Consider the following 20,501-nt stretch of genomic DNA (forward strand, 5'->3'; position numbering starts at 1 on the left):
AAACAATGCACAAACGTTCATCATTTTTCTATATTATATTCAAAGACTGGTCTTTGTTTTAGTTAGACTCTGAAGTCTTACTTATTCCTTAACCAAACTTAAGTGACCCATACAGAAATGGAAGGGGAATGATTTATTTTTGCATGTGAATTAATTGTGCATGTGAATTTTAAGGAGACCTTATTGTAACAATCCTGAGGAAAGTTTTACCCATTAGAATTTTTACACATGCAAAACTTTTTTCATGTATTAACCAATAATATAACCTGTTATCATATATTTAATTTTTAGAAACTTTAATGTAATTTAATTATTTTGAAATTTTTAATTGAACACGTGAAGAGAGAAACAGGAGTTGGTATTTATACCTGGGAGATTCTGGACCCCAGTTCTCATTGTATTTCCTTAACAAAGTTACTGCCTTCATAAAGCTTAGTAACCAAATAATGCTGACATGGATTTTCAGGCCTCCCTTTAGGAATGGCAGTGATTTTAAAACTAGAAGGATAGTATCTTTTCCCAGTTAATTTAACTTTCTAGAATTATTGAGATCTATTCCAAGAAGAATTATAATTATTTAAAATGTTAATACTAGAGTCTTAAGCAAAGGGGGAAGGGAGAAGTGAATAAATTGTTTATAGATATTTAGAGTCTTTAAAGACCTTAAGTATACCTTACTTTCTTTGATCAGTCTTAATTTTATCTTCCTTATAAAGGATGTGAAAATTGAGGATAACTGAATAAATTCAGGAGGGTCAAAAATTTAGTAACATCTAAGCCAGGATTTATACAAAGATCTCTGGCATCCAAAGCCTATTCTCTTTCAACCACCATACTAGCTCAGTTTGAACTGTTGATCAGCCTACTTTATTTTAAGGTGTGTTTATTCACATATTAGACTAGTTAGAATGGCTCCACATGCCAAGCAATCATCAGAGTTTAAAAGCCAGCAAACATGTTGGATCTACATCAGGGCAATTTACAGGAAGAGAGAAATTTCTGCTTCATTCAGTTATGTTGGATCTAACAACCACTGGATCATAGAAAAAGCAAGAGAATTCCAGAAAAACATCTACTTCTGCTTCACTGAATATGCAAAAGCTTTTGTCTGGATGGATCACAACAAACTGTGGAAAATTCTTAAAGAGATGGGAATACCAGACCACCTTGCCTGCCTCTTGTGAAACCTGTATGCAAGTCAAGAAGCAGCAGTTAAAACCAGACATGGAACAACAGACTGGTTCAAAATTGGGAAAGGAGAATGTGAAGGCTGCATATGGTCATCCTGCTTATTTAACTTATATGTAGAGTACATCATGTGAAATGCTGGGCTGGATGAATCACAAGGTGGAATCAAGATTTCCATGAGAAATATCAGCAACCTCAGATATACAGATGACACCACCCTTATGGCAGAAAGCACAGAGGAAGTAAAGAGCCACTTGATAAAAGTGAAAGAGGAGAGTGGAAAAGCTGGCTTAAAACTCAACATGGCGGAGGAGTAGGACGGGGAGAACACTTTCTCCTCCACAAATTCATCAAAAGAGCATTTAAACGTTGAGTAAATTCCACAAAACAACTTCTGAATGCCGGCAGAGGACACCAGGCACCCAGAAAAGCAACCCAACTCTTCGAAAGGAGAGAGAAGAAATACAGCTCCACCCACCAGAACACCGACACAAGCTTCCCTAACCAGGAAACCTTGACAAGCCACCTGTACAAACCCACACACAGTGAGGAAATGCCACAATAAAGAGAACTCCACAAACTGCCAGAATACAGAAAGGACACCCCAAACTCAGCAATTTAAACAAGATGAAGAGACAGAGGAATACTCAGCAGATAAAGGAACAGGATAAATGCCCACCAAACCAAACAAAAGAGGAAGAGATAGGGAATCTACCTGATAAAGAATAGTGAAATTGATCCAAAATCTTGAAACTAAAATGGAATCACAGATAAATAGCCTGGAGACAAGGATTGAGAAGATGCAAGAAAGGTTTAACAAGGACCTAGAAGAAATAAAAAAGAGTCAATATATAATGAATAATGCAATAAATGAAATTAAAAACACTCTGGAGGCAACAAATAGTAGAATAACAGAGGCAGAAGATAGGATTAGTGAATTAGAAGATAGAATGGTAGAAATAAATGAATCAGAGAGGATAAAAGAAAAATGAATTAAAAGAAATGAGGACAATCTCAGAGACCTCCAGGACAATATTAAACGCTACAACATTCGAATCATAGGGGTTCCAGAAGAAGAAGACAAAAAGAAAGACCATGAGAAAATACTTGAGGAGATAATAGTGGAAAACTTCCCTAAAATGGGGAAGGAAATAATCACCCAAGTCCAAGAAACCCAGAGAGTCCCAAACAGGATAAACCCAAGGAGAAACACCCCAAGACACATATTAATCAAATTAACAAAGATCAAACACAAAGAACAAATATTAAAAGCAGCAAGGGAAAAACAACAAATAACACACAAGGGAATTCCCATAAGGATAACAGCTGATCTTTCAATAGAAACTCTTCAAGCCAGGAGGGAATGGCAAGACATACTTAAAATGATGAAAGAAAATAACCTACAGCCCAGATTATTGTACCCAGCAAGGATCTCATTCAAGTATGAAGGAGAAATCAAAAGCTTTTCAGACAAGCAAAAGCTGAGAGAATTCTGCACCACCAAACCAGCTCTCCAACAAATACTAAAGGATACTCTCTAGACAGGAAACACAAAAACAGTGTATAAACTCGAACCCAAAACAATAAAGTAAATGGCAACAGGATCATACTTATCAGTAATTACCTTAAATATAAATGGGTTGAATGCCCCAACCAAAAGACAAAGACTGGCTGAATGGATACAAAAACAAGACCCCTACATATGTTGTCTACAAGAGACCCACCTCAAAACAGGGGACACATACAGACTGAAAGTGAAGGGCTGGAAAAAGATTTTCCATGCAAATAGGGACCAAAAGAAAGCAGGAGTAGCAATACTCATATCAGATAAAATAGACTTTAAAACAAAGGCTGTGAAAAGAGACAAAGAAGGTCACTACATAATGATCAAAGGATCAATCCAAGAAGAAGATATAACAATTATAAATATATATGCACCCAACACGGGAGCACCACAGTACATAAGACAAATGCTAACAAGTATGAAAGGAGAAATTAAAAATAACACAATAATAGTGGGAGACTTTAATACCCCACTTACACCTATGGATAGATCAACTAAACAGAAAATTAACAAGGAAACACAAACTTTAAACAATACAATAGACCAGTTAGACCTAATTTATATCTATAGGACATTTCATCCCAAAACAATGAATTTCACCTTTTTCTCAAGCACACATGGAACCTTCTCCAGGATAGATCACATCCTGGGCCATAAAGCTAGCCTTGGTAAATTCAAAAAAATAGAAATCATTCCAAGCATCTTTTCTGACCATAATGCAGTAAGATTGATTCTCAATTACAGGAGAAAAACTATTAAAAATTCCAACATATGGAGGCTGAACAACACGCTGCTGAATAACCAACAAATCACAGAAGAAATCAAAAAAGAAATCAAAATTTGCATAGAAACGAATGAAAATGAAAACACAACAACCCAAAACCTGTGGGACACAGTAAAAGCAGTCCTAAGGGGAAAGTTCATAGCAATACAGGCACACTTCAAGAAACAAGAAAAAAGTCAAATAAATAACCTAACTCTACACCTAAAGCAACTAGAAAAGGAAGAAATGAAGAATCCCAGGGTTAGTAGAAGGAAAGAAATCTTAAAAATTAGGGCAGAAATAAATGCAAAAGAAACAAAAGAGATCATAGCAAAAATCAACAAAACCAAAAGCTGGTTCTTTGAAAGGATAAATAAAATTGACAAACCATTAGCCAGACTCATCAAGAAACAAATGGAGAAAAATCAAATCAACAAAATTAGAAATGAAAATGGAGAGATCACAACAGACAACACAGAAATACAAAGGATCATAAGAGACTACTATCAACAATTATATGCCAATAAAATGGACAACGTGGAAGAAATGGACAAATTCTTAGAAAAGTACAACTTTCCAAAACTCGACCAGGAAGAAATAGAAAATCTTAACAGACCCATCACAAGCACGGAAATTGAAACTGTAATCAAAAATCTTCCAGCAAACAAAAGCCCAGGTCCAGACGGCTTCACAGCTGAATTCTACCAAAAATTTAGAGAAGAGCTAACACCTATCCTGCTCAAACTCTTCCAAAATTGCAGAGGAAGGTAAACTTCCAAACTCATTCTATGAGGCCACCATCACCCTAATACCAAAACCTGACAAAGATCCCACAAAAAAAGAAAACTACAGGCCAATATCACTGATGAACATAATGCAAAAATCCTTAACAAAATTCTAGCAAACAGAATCCAACAACACATTAAAAAGATCATACACCATGATCAAGTGGGCTTTATCCCAGGGATGCAAGGATTCTTCAATATCTGCAAATCAATCAATGTAATACACCACATTAACAAATTGAAAATAAAAACCATATGATTACCTCAATAGATGCAGAGAAAGCCTTTGACAAAATTCAACATCCATTTATGATAAAAACTCTCCAGAAAGCAGGAATAGAAGGAACATACCTCAACATAATAAAAAACTATATATGACAAACCCACAGCAAACATTATCCTCAATGGTGAAAATTGAAAGCATTTCCTCTAAAGTCAGGAACAAGACAAGGGTGCCCACTTTCACCATTACTATTCAACATAGTTTTGGAAGTTTTGGCCACAGCAATCAGAGCAGAAAAAGAAATAAAAGGAATCCAAATTGGAAAAGAAGAAGTAAAACTCTCACTATTTGCAGATGACATGATCCTCTACATAGAAAACCCTAAAGAGTCCACCAGAAAATTACTAGAAATAATCAATGACTATAGTAAAGTTGCAGGATATAAAATCAACACACAGAAATCCCTTGCATTCCTATACACTATTAATGAGAAAACAGAAAGAGAAATTAAGGAAACAATTCCATTCACCATTGCAATGGAAAGAATAAAATACTTAGGAATATATCTACCTAAAGAAACTAAAGACCTATATATAGAAAAAACTATAAAACACTGGTGAAAGAAATCAAAGAGGACACTAATAGATGGAGAAATATACCATGTTCATGGATTGGAAGAATAAATATAGTGAAAATGAGTATACTACCCAAAGCAATTTATAGATTCAACGCAATCCCTATCAAGCTACCAACAGTATTCTTCACAGAGCTAGAACAAATAATTTCACAATTTGTATGGAAAGACAAAAAACCTCGAATAGCCAAAGTGACCTTGAGAAAGAAGAATGGAACTGGAGGAATCAACCTACCTGACTTCAGGCTCTACTACAAAGCCACAGTTATCAAGACAGTATGGTACTGGCACAAAGACAGAAATATTGATCAATGGAATAAAATAGAAAGCCCAGAGATAAATCCACGCACATATGGACACCTTATCTTTGACAAAGGAGGCAAAAATATACAATGGATTAAAGACAATCTCTTTAACAAGTGGTGCTGGGAAATCTGGTCAACCACTTGTAAAAGAATGAAACTAGACCACTTTCTAACACCATACACAAAAATAAACTCAAAATGGATTAAAGATCTCAACGTAAGACCAGAAACTATAAAACTCCTAGAGGAGAACATAGGCAAAACACTCTCTGACATACATCACAGCAGGATCCTCTATGACCCACCTCCCAGAATATTGGAAATAAAAACAAAATAAAACAAATGGGACCTAATTAACCTTAAAAGCTTCTGCACATCAAAGGAAACTATTAGCAAGGTGAAAAGACAGCCTTCAGAATGGGAGAAAATAATAGCAAATGAAGCAACCGACAAACAACTAATCTCAAAAATATACAAGCAACTCCTACAGCTCAACTCCAGAAAAATAAACGACCCAATCAAAAAATGGGCCAAAGAACTAAATAGACATTTCTCCAAAGAAGACATACAGATGGCTAACAAACACATGAAAAGATGCTCAACATCACTCATTATCAGAGAAATGCAAATCAAAACCACTATGAGGTACCATTTCACACCAGTCAGAATGGCTGCGATCCAAAAGTCTCTACAAATAATAAATGCTGGAGAGGGTGTGGAGAAAAGGGAGCTCTCTTACACTGTTGGTGGGAATGCAAACTAGTACAGCCACTATGGAGAACAGTGTGAGATTCCTTAAAAACTGGAAATAGAACTGCCTTATGATCCAGCAATCCCACTGCTGGGCATACACACTGAGGAAACCAGAAGAGAAAGAGACACGTGTACCCCAATGTTCATCGCAGCACTGTTTATAATAGCCAGGACATGGAAGCAACCTAAATGTCCATCAGCAGATGAATGGATAAGAAAGCAGTGGTACATATACACAATGGAGTATTACTCAGCCATTAAAAAGAATACATTTGAATCAGTTCTAATGAGGTGGATGAAACTGGAGCCTATTATACAGAGTGAAGTAAGCCAGAAGGAAAAACATCAATACAGTATACTAACGCATATATATGGAATTTATAAAGATGGTAACAATAACCCTGTGTACGAGACAGCAAAAGAGACACTGATGTATAGAACAGTCTTATGGACTCTGTGGGAGAGGGAGAGGGTGGGAAGATTTGGGAGAATGACATTGAAACATATAAAATATCATGTAGGAAATGAGTTGCCAGTCCAGGTTCGATGCACAATATTGGATGCTTGGGGCTAGTGCACTGGGACCACCCAGAGGGATGGTATGGGGAGGGAGGAGGGAGGAGGGTTCAGGATGGGGAACACATGTATACCTGTGGCGGATTCATTTTGATATTTGGCAAAACTAATACAATTATGTAAAGTTTAAAAATAAAATAAAATAATAAAAAAAAAAAAACAAAACTCAACATTCAAAAAACTAAGATTATGGCATCTGGTCCCATCATTTCAGTTCAGTTTAGTTGCTCAGTTATGTCTGACTCTTTGTGACCCCATGGACTGAAGCACACCAGGGCTCCCTGTCCATCACCAACTTCCAAGTTTGCTCAACTCATGCCCATCAAGTTGGTGATACCATCCAACCATCTCATCAGCTGTCATCCCCTTCTCCTCCTGCCTTCAGTCTTTCCCAGTATCAGGGTTTTTTCCAATGAGTCAGTTCTTCACATCAGGTGGCCAGAGTATTGGAGTTTCAGCTTCAGCATCAGTCCTTCCAATGAATATTGAAGGTTGGTTTCCTTTAGGATTGACAGCTTTGATCTCCTTGTAGTCCAAGGGACCCTCCAACACCACAGTTCAAAAGCATCAATTCTTCAACACTCAGCTTTCTTTATAGTCCAACTCTCACATCCATACATGACTAGTAGAAAAACTATAGCTTTGACTAGAGACCTTGGTCAGCAAAGTAATGTCTCTGCTTTTTAAAAGCCTGTTTAGGTTGGTCATAGCTTTTCTTTCAAGGAATAAGCGTCTTAATTTCATGGCTGCAGTCCCCATCTGCAATGATTTTGGAGCCCCCCCCACCCCAAAATAAAATCTCTCACTGTTTCCATTGTTTCCCATCACTTGTTGTGATCCGGTCCCATTACTTCATGGCAAATAGATGGGGAAACAATGGGAACAGAGACTTTATTTTGTGATTTCCTGAAGGAAATCAGCCCTCAATATTCATTGGAAGGACTGATGCTGAAGCTGAAGCTTCAATACTTTGGCCACAAGATATGAAGAGCTGACTCACTAGAAAAGATTCTGATGCTGGAAAAGATTGAAGGCAGGAGGATAAGGGGATGACAGAGGACGAGATGGTTGGATTGTATCACATACTCAATGAACATGAGTTTGAGCAAGCTCCCAGAGATGGTGAAGGACAGGGATGCCTGCTGTGCTGCAATCCATTTTGTCACATAGAGTTGGACATGACTGAGTGACTGAGCAACAACTATTCAGTCATGTGGGCCAAATAAACTAGGGTTAATAGAAGACTGAGATAAGCAACATTATATTTTATTTTTAAAATATCTTTTTAAGATAATTATTGCCCTATTGAATAGATGTTCTCAACACATTTCATTTCATCTCTTCCTCAGCATTTTTTGATACTCTGCAGTAGATCATGAGCTTAGAATTTTATTCAGAATTCTGAATACACTAGAAATATTATTATCTTTTATAACATTTTTAATATATTTTTTCTTTTTTGTGTGCAGTAAACTTTTCTGAGAAATGAATGATAAGCTAATAATAAATATGTTTTATTCCACAGCTCAAATTGCACTTAAAATCATTTTAGACCTTTCAATATACCCAGGATGAGCTGGTATGGAATGAGGTTGAAGATAGGACCAGGATAATATTTATTATTTTCCACCCTCAGGAGGAGGAGTAGTTACTTTCTATTAAATAGAATTTTACTACCAGCATATTCGTAATTACTTGTTAAATGAATGTCCTAAAGAAAGCCACAATATTTTGTCAAGGTATGTGTAGTGTGGCTTGACATTGCATCATTGATAAACTCAAGATTGGGAATAATGTTATTCAAATAAAACAGATAACTTGCTATTCATCTAATTTAATTTATCTTTAGATATATTTTTGTACAGGTTTAAACTTGTTATGTTTATAATTAATAATAATGCAAGCGTGTGATAATAACTCTGTAATATAACTTGTTTAATATATTAATAATTTCTTGAATTTCAGGTCTTGATCCTGCTGGGCCACAGTTCTCTGGAAAACCATCAACTGGCAGATTAGATTACACTGATGCAGATTTTGTGGATGTCATCCATACTGATACCAATGGTAACAATGCAGGATTTACTTCTTACTTATTTGAAAATGCAAAAAGAGACATGGACACTGGGGAAGAGGAAAAGGAAACAGTAGTGGATGAAGTGTTAAGTCTGAAATTATATGATTATTATATTTCCCACAAGCAACATTTCTTAGAGTTAGTTTATTCTGTGGTGTAAAATGACACCCTGCACTTAGTTTTTAGGAACTGTCACATCATCCTAAAAAACAGAAATTTGATAAAAAAATTATACTTCATCCTTTCATTCTATTAACAGTTTTATTGATTTGATCACAATTTCCCCCATGCTTAATGTTCCTGATATATTTAGGTTACTCTTCTCTCTTCTCATTTTATCACTTTGTTGTATATCAACTCAAACTGAGCGCATATATTGAAGCACAGAGAAAGAATAATTTTCCCTAAAGATTTTAAATTATTTTCCTCTAAATGTCTAACTCAATATTGACAGTTTTGGCCAGAGTACCTTGGACAAACACTTTCCGGAAATATTTTAGATGGCCCTGATCTCCTTCCTGTATTGAAACTGATATTGAGTACTTCGTATATACTAATCTCTTTAAATTACTTATGTGGATTAATTTTGGAATGCTCCTAAATCCCCATGAAATAAGTAAACATTTTCATCACCTTTTTGCTGACGGAGAGGCTTGGGTCAAAGTGACAAAGTCAGTAAGAGGCAGAGTTACAATTTGAAATAGTGTCTTTTGATTCCGGTATCTTCACTTCACCAGTATGTTGCTCAGATTAACTAGTAATTTACATGTGTTATGGTTGGTGGCATGGGAAAGACATAGTGCCATGATACAGACAGGAGAAAGTAACCCAAAGATGGTTCCCAATTCGCTGTTTCTTCAGGTCTGTTTTCTCTTTGACCCAGGTAATTTATTTGCTCCTATATTATCCTGAGTTTACTCTGGGAGAATCGATATCAGTGATTTTGTGAGATATAAATACCATTAATGCAATAGGTGACAAGTTTTCAACTTCTATGTCTACATGCCAGTGTGCTGAGCCTATAACCAAACAATTATGCTCTTTATTTGGAATGTAAGTTCATCTACATCATACAGGGTCATTGTCTAAAGTTTCGTAATTCTAATATGACACCCTCAGCCTTTTATGTCTTCCTAATCTTGAGCCCTTGATATCACCTTAACATTTCCACACACGACAGCACCAGGTACTCTGCAGTTCTTTTGAAATTCCAGCTTCAGTTCTGCTTATGGCCTTTTGAATTAATGTTTCATACATTTTATTGCTTTTTGTTTGCATTTTTTATTTTTATTTATTTATTTATTTTTTTTAACCGAGCAGCGCCAGGCGGGCTGCTTAGGGGGGCCGGCGGGGAGGGGCGCGGCGGACGTTTCGGCGGCGGCATTTTCCGCCGGCCCGCTCCTCTGCCTCCCGTTTGCATTTTTAGTTTTCTTAATAAAATTTTTGGATTGTCTTATAATCGGAGAAGGCAATGGCACCCCACTCCAGTACTCTTGCCTGGAAAATCCCATGGAGGGAGGAGCCTGGTAGGCTGCAGTCCATGGGGTTGCGAAGAGTTGGACACGACTGAGCGACTTCACTTTCACTTTTCACTTTCATGCATTGGAGAAGGAAATGGCAACCCACTCCAGTGTTCTTGCCTGGAGAATCCCAGGGACCAGGAAGCCTGGTGGCCTGCGGTCTATGGGGTCGCACAGAGTCGGACACGACTGAAGTGACTTAGCACAGCATAGCATATTCTTAATATCTTTTGATGACTCAGTTCATCAAATATGACTTGCCACTAGGTGCCATAAATTGGCACCTTTAATTGGTCTTTTTATGGCTATCACCAGTGAGGAACACAAATTTTTGATACTACATATTCACTGGTTTCAAGGAATCCCTGAATAAGATACTTGAGGTCAGCACATAACCTGACAGATTTCTCTTTCCTGAAATACTAACCCACGAGTGCATTTTCTACTTGCCAGTAATTCTTGTCTTTATTCAGATGTTTATGTTAAAGAAGCTATGTTGCCTTTAATAATTGTTGATTAGATAATCTGAATAAATATTCTTTCTGGGATATCAGGAAAAAAATTATGAGTTCAATATCCAGAACATTAAAAAAAACAACAACACTCCAGGGAGGTGAACTGGTCATTTGGAGTCACTTGTCTCATGGATAGTTTTTCTGATGTAGAGAGTATGAAAAGTGTTTTTGAAACCCTCATAAGATGTTGTAAAACATCTTATGCTATCTTTTTAGACCCCAAAGGGTAGGACTATGCTGCTGCTGCTAAGTCGCTTCAGTCGTGTCTGACTCTGTGCGACCCCATAGACGGCAGCCCACCAGGCTCCCCCGTCCCTGGTATTCTCCAGGCAAGAACGCTGGAGTGGGTTGCCATTTCCTTCTCCAATGCATGAAAGTGAAAAGTGAAAGTGAAGTTGCTCAGTTGTGTCCAACTCTCCACGACCCCATGGACTGCAGCCCACCAGGCTCTTCCGTCCATGGGATTTTCCAGCCAAGAGTACTGGAGTGGGGTGCCATTGCCTTCTCCGTGGTAGCACTATAGAAGTAACAATAAGCTTGAAACAAACCAGACTTTTTATAGTCTGGTTTATATAGCAAGCTTTTAGTAATTCAATGTTATCCAGAAAAACCTCACATATTAAGTTGTGTTTAAGGAGTTCTTACATTATCAGACCTTCTAGGTATCTGATAGAAGCAAATGATAGTCCTTTATGTACAAGGATCATGTCATCTGTGGTCTCAAATTATTTTTATAAATATATTTTAAAATGTCCAGCATCCATTGGAGATAGCAAGGTACACTTGAAGCAAGAAACACATATGAGAACCAAGAAGCAATAGTTAATAGAAAAAAACAATAGTTAATAGAAACAGACTCATAGGTATCTGACTATTGGAATAATTCTACACTGGCTAAAATGTGCTTATTATTTTCAAAGAGATAGATAAGATTGGAAATATCAGCAGAGAATGATATTTAAGTATAAATATGACCTGTTCTATTTGATAAAAATAATAATAGTTTTTAACCTAAGAAGTAAGTTAATTGACAATTTTTGAGTGGGTTTAACAAAAAATTTGAATCAGGTACAAAGATAAAGCATGTGACTTGGAAAATTGGTGATAAGTCTATTTCTAGAATGAAGAAAAAAGATCGAATACAGAGCAAAAAGCAAATAAAATAGACAATACAGAGAGGTAAGAGGTTCATAGGATAAATAGCAAGAAGGTCAATCATATTTCATTCAGATTCCAAATAAAAAGAGAGAAAAATGCAACAGAAGTGATGTTTAAGGATAATATCTCAGAATTTCTAAAAACTCAGGAATTATAATCAATCACAAAATTGAAATGCATAGTTAATTCCAGTGTGAATAAATAGACAAACTCATTGAGACATATGATGATAAATTTACAGAAAAGACCACATCAAAGCATATAACATAAAATTAAATGAATATGTACACCCGTGGCAGATTCATGTTGATGTATGGCAAAACCAATACAATATTGTAAAGTAATTAGCCTCTGTTAAAATAAATAAATTTAAATTTAAAAATATTAAATCAATAAAGATCTAAATTACAACTAATTTCTCAAGAGAAACAATGAAAGTTAAAAAGAGTAGAGTTATATTTTCAATATGTTGAAAGAAAATAGCTTCCTAGTATTGCAGTGTGTTTCAGGAAAAAAATGAAACTATACAGTTTCAGACAAGTATACACTGAGATAAATTATCATCAAAAGAAGGAAAATTATCCTTTTAGGGCTATTCAGGAAGGAAGAGCACTGAAAATGGTAAAACATACTTCAGTTTAAATGAATATTGATGGCATAAAACATTGTCATTGTTTTATAGAATTTGGAATGTATAGAGAATTAAAATACAAAAATAGTATATTGTTAGGGCTGTTAAATGAAGTTCAAGCATTCTTTGTTCCTTAATTATATGTAAGAAAGTTTAAAAGTAATTGTCAACATTTGGTGTTCATAAATCAAGGCTTTCTGTTAAATCTCTAGGTATTTAAAAAGATAAAAAAGTATATAAGGATACATGACTTCCATGCTAATGGAGGACAAAAGTGAAACAGTTGTGTTTAAGTCCAAAAGAAGGCAAGGAGAGAAAGAATCATATAAAGCAGGCAAGTAAATAAAAGTAAATAATGGGAACACTAAACTGAGCTATACCATTAAATGTAAGTATTTCATAGAGCTGGAAGCATAAAGAGTAATATTCTCTATAATCAAATAAATTAAACTATAAATAGATAAGAAAAATATAAGTTGATAATCCATATATTTATAGAACAAACATAGTTTTAGATAACTAATGAGGGAAGAATAAATAATGGAAATACAAAATATTTTAATTCAATGATATTAAAGTTACTACATATTAAAATTTGTTGGAATCATGACTAGAAGTAAATGTCCAGCTTTTAATACAGATATTTTAAAAGACTAAAAAAATCAATAATCTAAGCATCTATCAAACCTAGACAGTGTGGTAAAAAGCAGAGACATCACTTTGGTGACAAAGGCCCATATAGTCAAAGCTATAGTTTGTCCAGTAGTCATATATGGATGTGAGAGTTGGACCATAAAGAAGGCTGAGTCCCCAAGAATTGATGCTTTCCAATGGTGGTGCTGGAGAAGACTCTTAAGAGTTCTTTGAACAGCAAGGAGATCAGACTAGTGGATCCTAAAGGAAATCAAGCCTTAATATGCATTGGAAGGACTAATCCTGAAGCTGGAGCTTCAATACTTTGGCCACCTGATGGGAAGAGTTGACTCATTGAAAAAGACCCTGATGCTGAGAAAGATTAAAGGCAAAAGGAGAAGGGGACAACAGATGTTTAGATAGCATCACTGACTCAATGGACATGAATCTGAGCAACTCTGGGAGACAGTGAAGGACAGGGAAGCCTGGCATGCTGCAGTCCATGGGGTTGCAGAGTTGGTCATGACTTAAAGACTGAACAACAACAACAAAAAGCATCTATCTTCAGAAATTAAGAATTAATCAAAAAGCACACCTATAGATATTGAGAAAGAAACTAATAAAAATGTATAAAAATGGAATAAAAAGTCAATTAGAAATGATTCAAAAAGCCAAAAATTTGTACTTTACTTCCAGATTAAGTGGTCCTTGTAGAGAAAAAATAGGACGAGGGGAGAAAACAGTATCAATACAAGTAAAGGAAATAGTGTTATAGATACTATAGGTATTAAAATCATTGTAATACAATATAATGAGTGACATTTAAGATAAATATGAAAATATATTACCATATGCTATGATATATAAAGTAGAAAAATTCTTATGAAAAAGCAAAAGCATTTTCTGACAAATGAAAAGGGAAAATTTGAAGAGTTTTATAATTATTGATGAGACACTTCAGTTTAAATCCTTCCAACTAAATACTCAGGCAAATTTTTGTTTTCTACTAAATAAATAAGTGATAAATAAGACCACTTTTACACACACTTTCAGGTAATAAAAAATAAATAGGAAATGGTTTGTAAATGTTTGAGAAGGCCATCACAAACTTAACATCAAAAGAAAGACACTGAAGAAAAGATAGTTTGCTGGACATTCTCTGTTAAAAACAAAGATGCAAAAATTCTGTATCAAGTATCACACTAGTAAACCAGCAACATATAAAGTTGGTATCAAATCACATCCAACTTGGATTTATTATTAAGAAGTTAATTTAGTTTACCATTCAAAAATCAACTTCTTAATTCATCTCATCAAAAGAAGAGAAAATTCATTTAGTGATCTCATGTAAATGCAGAAAAAGCTCTAGGGAGGATTTATGTATGGGAAAAATTGACAAATTGGAAACAAAAGTAAAAGTCCACAATCTGGTAAAGCATATCTATCCAAAAATCAATAGAAAATGTCATATTGCCAATGGAATATGGACGACTTTCTTTTTGAGACTGGGGACTGGACAAGGATACCATCCTTGTCATTCTGCAGCAACATTTAATTGTATGTCTTCAGTGCAGTAAGGGGAGAAATGTATTAAAAGATATGAATATAAAATCATTTCCAGATGATATTTTGCATAAATAGATAACCCCAAAGAATCTCTAGATAATTAATTAGAATTCACAGGAAAAATTAGCAAAGTTGTTGAATATAAGTTATATATACAAAATTCAATTCTTTCTAGAAACCAGCTATGCTGCTGCTGCTGCTAAGTCGCTTCAGTCATGTCCGACTCTGTGCGACCCCATAGACAGCAGCCCACCAGGCTCCCCCGTCCCTGGGATTCTCCAGGCAAGAACACTGGAGTGGGTTGCCATTTCCTTCTCAATGCATGAAAGTGAAAAGTGAAAGTGAAGTCGCTCAGTCGTGTCCGACTCCTAGCGACCCCATGGACTGCAGCCTACCAGGCTCCTCTGTCCATGGGATTTCCCAGGCAAGAGTACTGGAGTGGGGTGCCATTGCCTTCTCCATGAAACCAGCTATAGGACTTAGCAAATAAAATTCTAGAATTATGCCGTTGTAATATAGCATCAGATCAGATCAGATCAGATCAGTCGCTCAGTTGTGTCCAACTCTTTGCGACCCCATGAATCACAGCACGCCGGGCCTCCCTGTCCATCACCAACTCCCGGAGTTCACTCAGACTCACGTCCATCGAGTCAGTGATGCCATCCAGCCATCTCATCCTCTGTCGTCCCCTTCTCCTCCTGCCCCCAATCTGTCCCAGCATCAGGGTCTTTTCCAATGAAACAACTCTTCGCATGAGGTGGCCAAAGTACTGGAGTTTCAGCTTTAGCATCATTCCTTCCAAAGAAATCCCAGGGCTGATGTCCTAATATTGCATAAACACATTATGCAGAAAAGCGCTAAACATTGCAGACCAAAATACTGATCAAAAGATAGTAAACCACATATACAAACATGAATATTATATACATGTCAATTTTTTGCAAGCTAACTTGCAGCCCTAGTGCAATCTTTATTAAAAGCCAATCATTAAAAAAAAATAACCTCACAAGCTAATTATAAGATTAATGTGAAATGAAAAGGGTCAAGTACCATTGAAGTATTCTTGAAGAAAAAAGCACAAAGACTTGTCCTTCTAGTTATTAAATCTTATGGTAGTAATGAAGACAGTGTCATATTAGTGTTCAGTTCAGTTCAGTCAGTTCAGTCGCTCAGTCGTGTCCGACTCTTTGCGACCCCATGAATCACAACATGCCAGGCCTCCCTGTCCATCACCAACTCCCGGAGTTCACTCAAACTTCTGTCCACTGAGTCAGTGATGCCATCCAGCCATCTCATCCTCTGTTGTCCCCTTCTACTCCTGCCCCCAATCCCTCCCAGCATCAGAGTCCTTTCCAATGAGTCAACTCTTCGCATGAGGTGGCCAAAGTACTGGAGTTTCAGCTTTAGCATCAGTCCTTCCAATGAACACCCAGGACTGATCTCCTTCAGAATGGACTGGTTGGATCTCCTTGCAGTCCAAGGGACTCTCAAGAGTCTTCTCCAACACCACAGTTCAAAAGCATATTAGCGTAAGGGTAGACAAAAAAGTCAGTAAAGTAAAATACAGAGTTATGAAACTTATTAGATTTATTATGATTTTGATACTGCTGGACAGTATGAAAATGATTCTCATTTTTTCTGGGTTTCATTTTTTAAATTGAAGAATAGTTGATTTACAATATTGTGTAAGTTTCAGATACACATCATAGTGTTTCTGTTTGTTTGTTTTATAGATTATATTCCACAATAGGTTATTATAAGATATTGGGTATCATTCCCCATGCTATGCAGTAAAGCCTTGTTGCTTGTCTGTTTAATGTATTAATCCCATGCTCCTAGTTGTCCCTCCCCCTATTTTCTCCCCTTTGGTAGCTAGCCCCTTTGGTAGTTTTGTTTTCTATATCTGTGACTCTGTTTCTGTTTTTTATATACATTTATTTGAATTATATTTTAGATTGCACCTATAAGTAATATCATATAGTATTTGTTTTTTCTTGGACTTATTTCACTATGCATATTCTCTAGCTCTATCCACGTTGCTGCAAATGGCAATATTTCACTTTATTCACTTCTTAATCCAGTAATCTGTTGGTGGGCACTTTAGTTGCTTCCTGTCATGGCTCTTGTACATAGTACTATCATGAACACAGGGGAGCATGTATCTTTTTAAATTAGTGTTTTAATTTACTCCAGATATATACCCAGGAGTGGAACTGCTGGATCAATGGTAGTTCTGTTTTTAGTTTTTTTTAAGGAACTTTCATGCTGTTTTCCATAGCGGCTGCACCAATTTATATTCCCTACAATAGTGTATGAGGGTTCCCTTTTCTTAATGTCATCTCCAGCATTTGTTATTTATAGACTTTTTGGTCAGTGGTTTTGAGTCAGTCAACTGAAAACTCTAAATGAAATAATACGTCTCTAATGCCCATAAAACACAAAATAGGAAAATATCGGAAATATATAGGAAAATTCTTTTCCAATAGTGAAAGGAAAAGCAATAAACATATTATGAACTATTATTTTAAAAATATTCATAACATAACATTTTTCTAAAGTGTGCATGAAAATCCATAACCCAAATTGAAACATTAAGATGTCTGATTGTATTAAAATTAAGAACTCATTAAAGAACCCTTCATGAAAGCTAACAGCAAGCCAAAACAGGAAAACTGGTAAGTAAGTCGTGTACATCAGTAATAAAGAAAAATGGAACTTAATTAAATCAAGACTTGATCAGACATTTTACAAAAGGGAAATTCTAACTAGGCACTGGAAAGTTCTTAAAATCTTCAGTAAGCAGAAACATTTAAATTAAAACCTCATGTAATACCACATGCCTACCAGAATGACTAAAATTAAAAAGCCTAATAAGACCATCTATTGGAGGATATGTAAAACAGCAGAGATACTTGTATGTTGTTTGGTAGTGGTATAAATTGGTACAACCTCTTTGGCAATTTATTTAGGATCATTTATTAAATTGAATATACTCATATTCTATAACCAGCAATTCTATTCCTAGGTATGTGACCAACACATGTGCTTTCAAATATGCATTAATGTGTGTGTTCAAGGATGTTCATAGTATTAACACATATTAACCTTAAATTTGAAACAACATATGTCCATCAACAGAAGAATGGATAAATAAGTTGTGGTATGTGTGTCAATGAAATAGTGTATAACAATGAATGATTACAAATGAGTGACTACATTTATACCTGACAATGTGGTCTAATATCACAAATATACTGATAATTGAAAGAAGCCAGACACAAAAGCATGCTTGAAATATGAGTCAATTTATATGTATTTCCACAATGAGCTAAAACAATATATATTGTTTTGGAAGCTTCTTTTTCAAGAAAAAGTGGTTTTTATTTTTATAGAAAAGTAAGGTGCTGGTTATTGGGTTATTTCCTGACATTGGTTTGGTAGCTAAGTGGCTGCTTGCTTTATATTCATTAATTAATCTTTAGTTTTATGTCTTATGTTCTTTTCTGCATGGATGTGTTATATTTTACAATAAAAAGAAAATTAAAAAAAAAAATATCTGCTCTCCCCACCCTTCTTGAAACCAAGAGAATGAATGGCCCAAGCAGACTCAACTGCCCTGCCCCTTCCATCTGATAAAAGGGAAATGACATGCCTGAATCAAGGGCTACTTGTAAGTTAATAATAAATATCTTTTGCTTCTTCCTGATTCCTGAGCAGTCTTCTTAGTTTTGATTCTACTTCAGATGCAGATTGGAGAAAATGATGGCTCTAAACCTGAAACTCCCTAGTTTTAGAACTCTTATGATGAGTTCAAATATGAGGAATTTTTAAAGATCTCCAAAATTATTGGGCTTCATGGGGGTTATATTTAGAAGACTGTTCATCCTTACTAAAATTCCACAAGCTAAGTGGGGGGTGGAATGGAAGGAGGAGTTGGTTAGTTTATCCTTACCACTGACACAATCAAATCCTATATGCACTTCCCTGGATTCCAGGGAATTCTGAGGAAGTCACCCAAGTTGCCTTTTGTCTCTCCTTATACCCTGTACCCCCTTCCCTGTAATCCTCATGCCCAGTGTCCCCATGCCCTGGTAATGCCTCACCAGCTGTTACCTTGTTCTGATACTAACTGGAACTAAATCAAGTAGCTGCATCTTGATCCTTACTGTCAGACTCAGGTACTTATCTTTGCTGTGCTCAATCTATTGCTGATCTCTCTCAAGAGTTCATTATGTTGTAAGAAATTTCTTGAAACCCAAGCCAAAGCATTGTTATCTTACTTGGCAGTGAGATCACAGTCCCAAATATTCTGAGCTTGCTACCTTTTTTTTTTTTCAATTTCTATGGCTCCCCTAGGTTACAGACCCCATATTGGTTAATGTACCTAGAAATTGCGCCTCCCCTAATGTCCCAAGGTTCTACAGATACAGTTGGCTGTCCATATCCATGAATGTGGAACTTGTGGGCAAGGGGCGATGACTGTGCTGTGCCATTTTATATAACGGACTTGAGCATCCTCAGATTTTCATGTCTCTGTGGGAGAGTGGGAGTTGGAGGGGAGTTCCTGGAACCAATACCCCATGGATGCCAATGAATGAGTGTATACAGAAGTTTTTAAATCATAGCTACATGTTTCATGTCACTCTGGCCCAACTTGTTCCAGTTGAAGTAGCATCTTTTGATTTTTCCAGTTAGTGAGTCATCAAATGCTATTCATTATTATCCAGAATGAGAGTGAATGATCACACCTAAAAAGTCCTAAATGACTTAGCTTCATTTCCTCCAGTGCTCTCTCTCTCACATGTTATACCAGATAAACTGGATTCTTTAAATAGCCTGTATGCACACAGATACCTGCTTGATTCTGCCTCACTCACATCCTTCACACTTCACATCTTTGTTCAATTCTCACCTCCTCAGTAAAAAATTTCCCAAACTATTTAAAAGTCCAGCCTACCACATTCACTGTCCCTTATTCTGCTTAATTTTTCTCTGCAGCACTTATTATCTGACATACTGCATTTTTACTTGTTTATGATGTCTCTCTTCCACTAGGATGTAATTTCCACTACAATGAGGATTTTTTGCTCTTCCTTTTCAATTGTATTGATATATTCATAGCACAAATAACTGTTATGGGCCCATAATACACTGATCACATGTAAATGTATTAAATTAATGAAATGTAATTTGCATGAGAAGTTAAATTGAGGAAATAATACCCCAAAAATTCTCTTTTGAAAAAGAGAATTTTTTTTTCAATTCACATTTTGAATTACTGTCCATGAATTTTATAGGAAACTTTGTTTTATATGTGTTGCTGAACTGATTATATATACTTTGTGATTCTTGGGTCTTTTCTTCTCAGGTCTAGGCATTAAACAACCCTTGGGACATATTGATTTTTATCCAAATGGAGGGAAAAAGCAACCTGGCTGTCCCAAATCAATTTTTTCAGGTATACAAAAAATATTTTAGAATAAATTGTGCATGCTTCAAAAGAATGAAAGAAAATCAGTTTTTTTTTTTTAATATGTGGTCAACAGTTTTTTCACCACTGCTGATCATTCAGGAGTTATTGGTGGAAATGATCTAATTTGATCCTTCTGA

General features: G+C 35.9%; 1 protein-coding gene across 1 annotated transcript in view; it reads left to right on the plus strand.

The window, feature by feature from the left end:
• Nucleotides 1-20,501, plus strand: part of LIPI (lipase I) — a 78,655-nt gene that overhangs the window by 25,177 nt on the left and 32,977 nt on the right. The window contains exons 4-5 of the mRNA XM_070367735.1: nucleotides 8,757-8,858; nucleotides 20,260-20,349. Of these exons, the coding sequence (XP_070223836.1) occupies nucleotides 8,757-8,858; nucleotides 20,260-20,349 (192 nt within the window). The remainder of the gene's footprint in view (nucleotides 1-8,756; nucleotides 8,859-20,259; nucleotides 20,350-20,501) is intronic.

The sequence above is a fragment of the Bos mutus genome, chromosome 1 (genome assembly GCF_027580195.1).
Source record: "Bos mutus isolate GX-2022 chromosome 1, NWIPB_WYAK_1.1, whole genome shotgun sequence".
NCBI lineage: Eukaryota > Metazoa > Chordata > Mammalia > Artiodactyla > Bovidae > Bos > Bos mutus.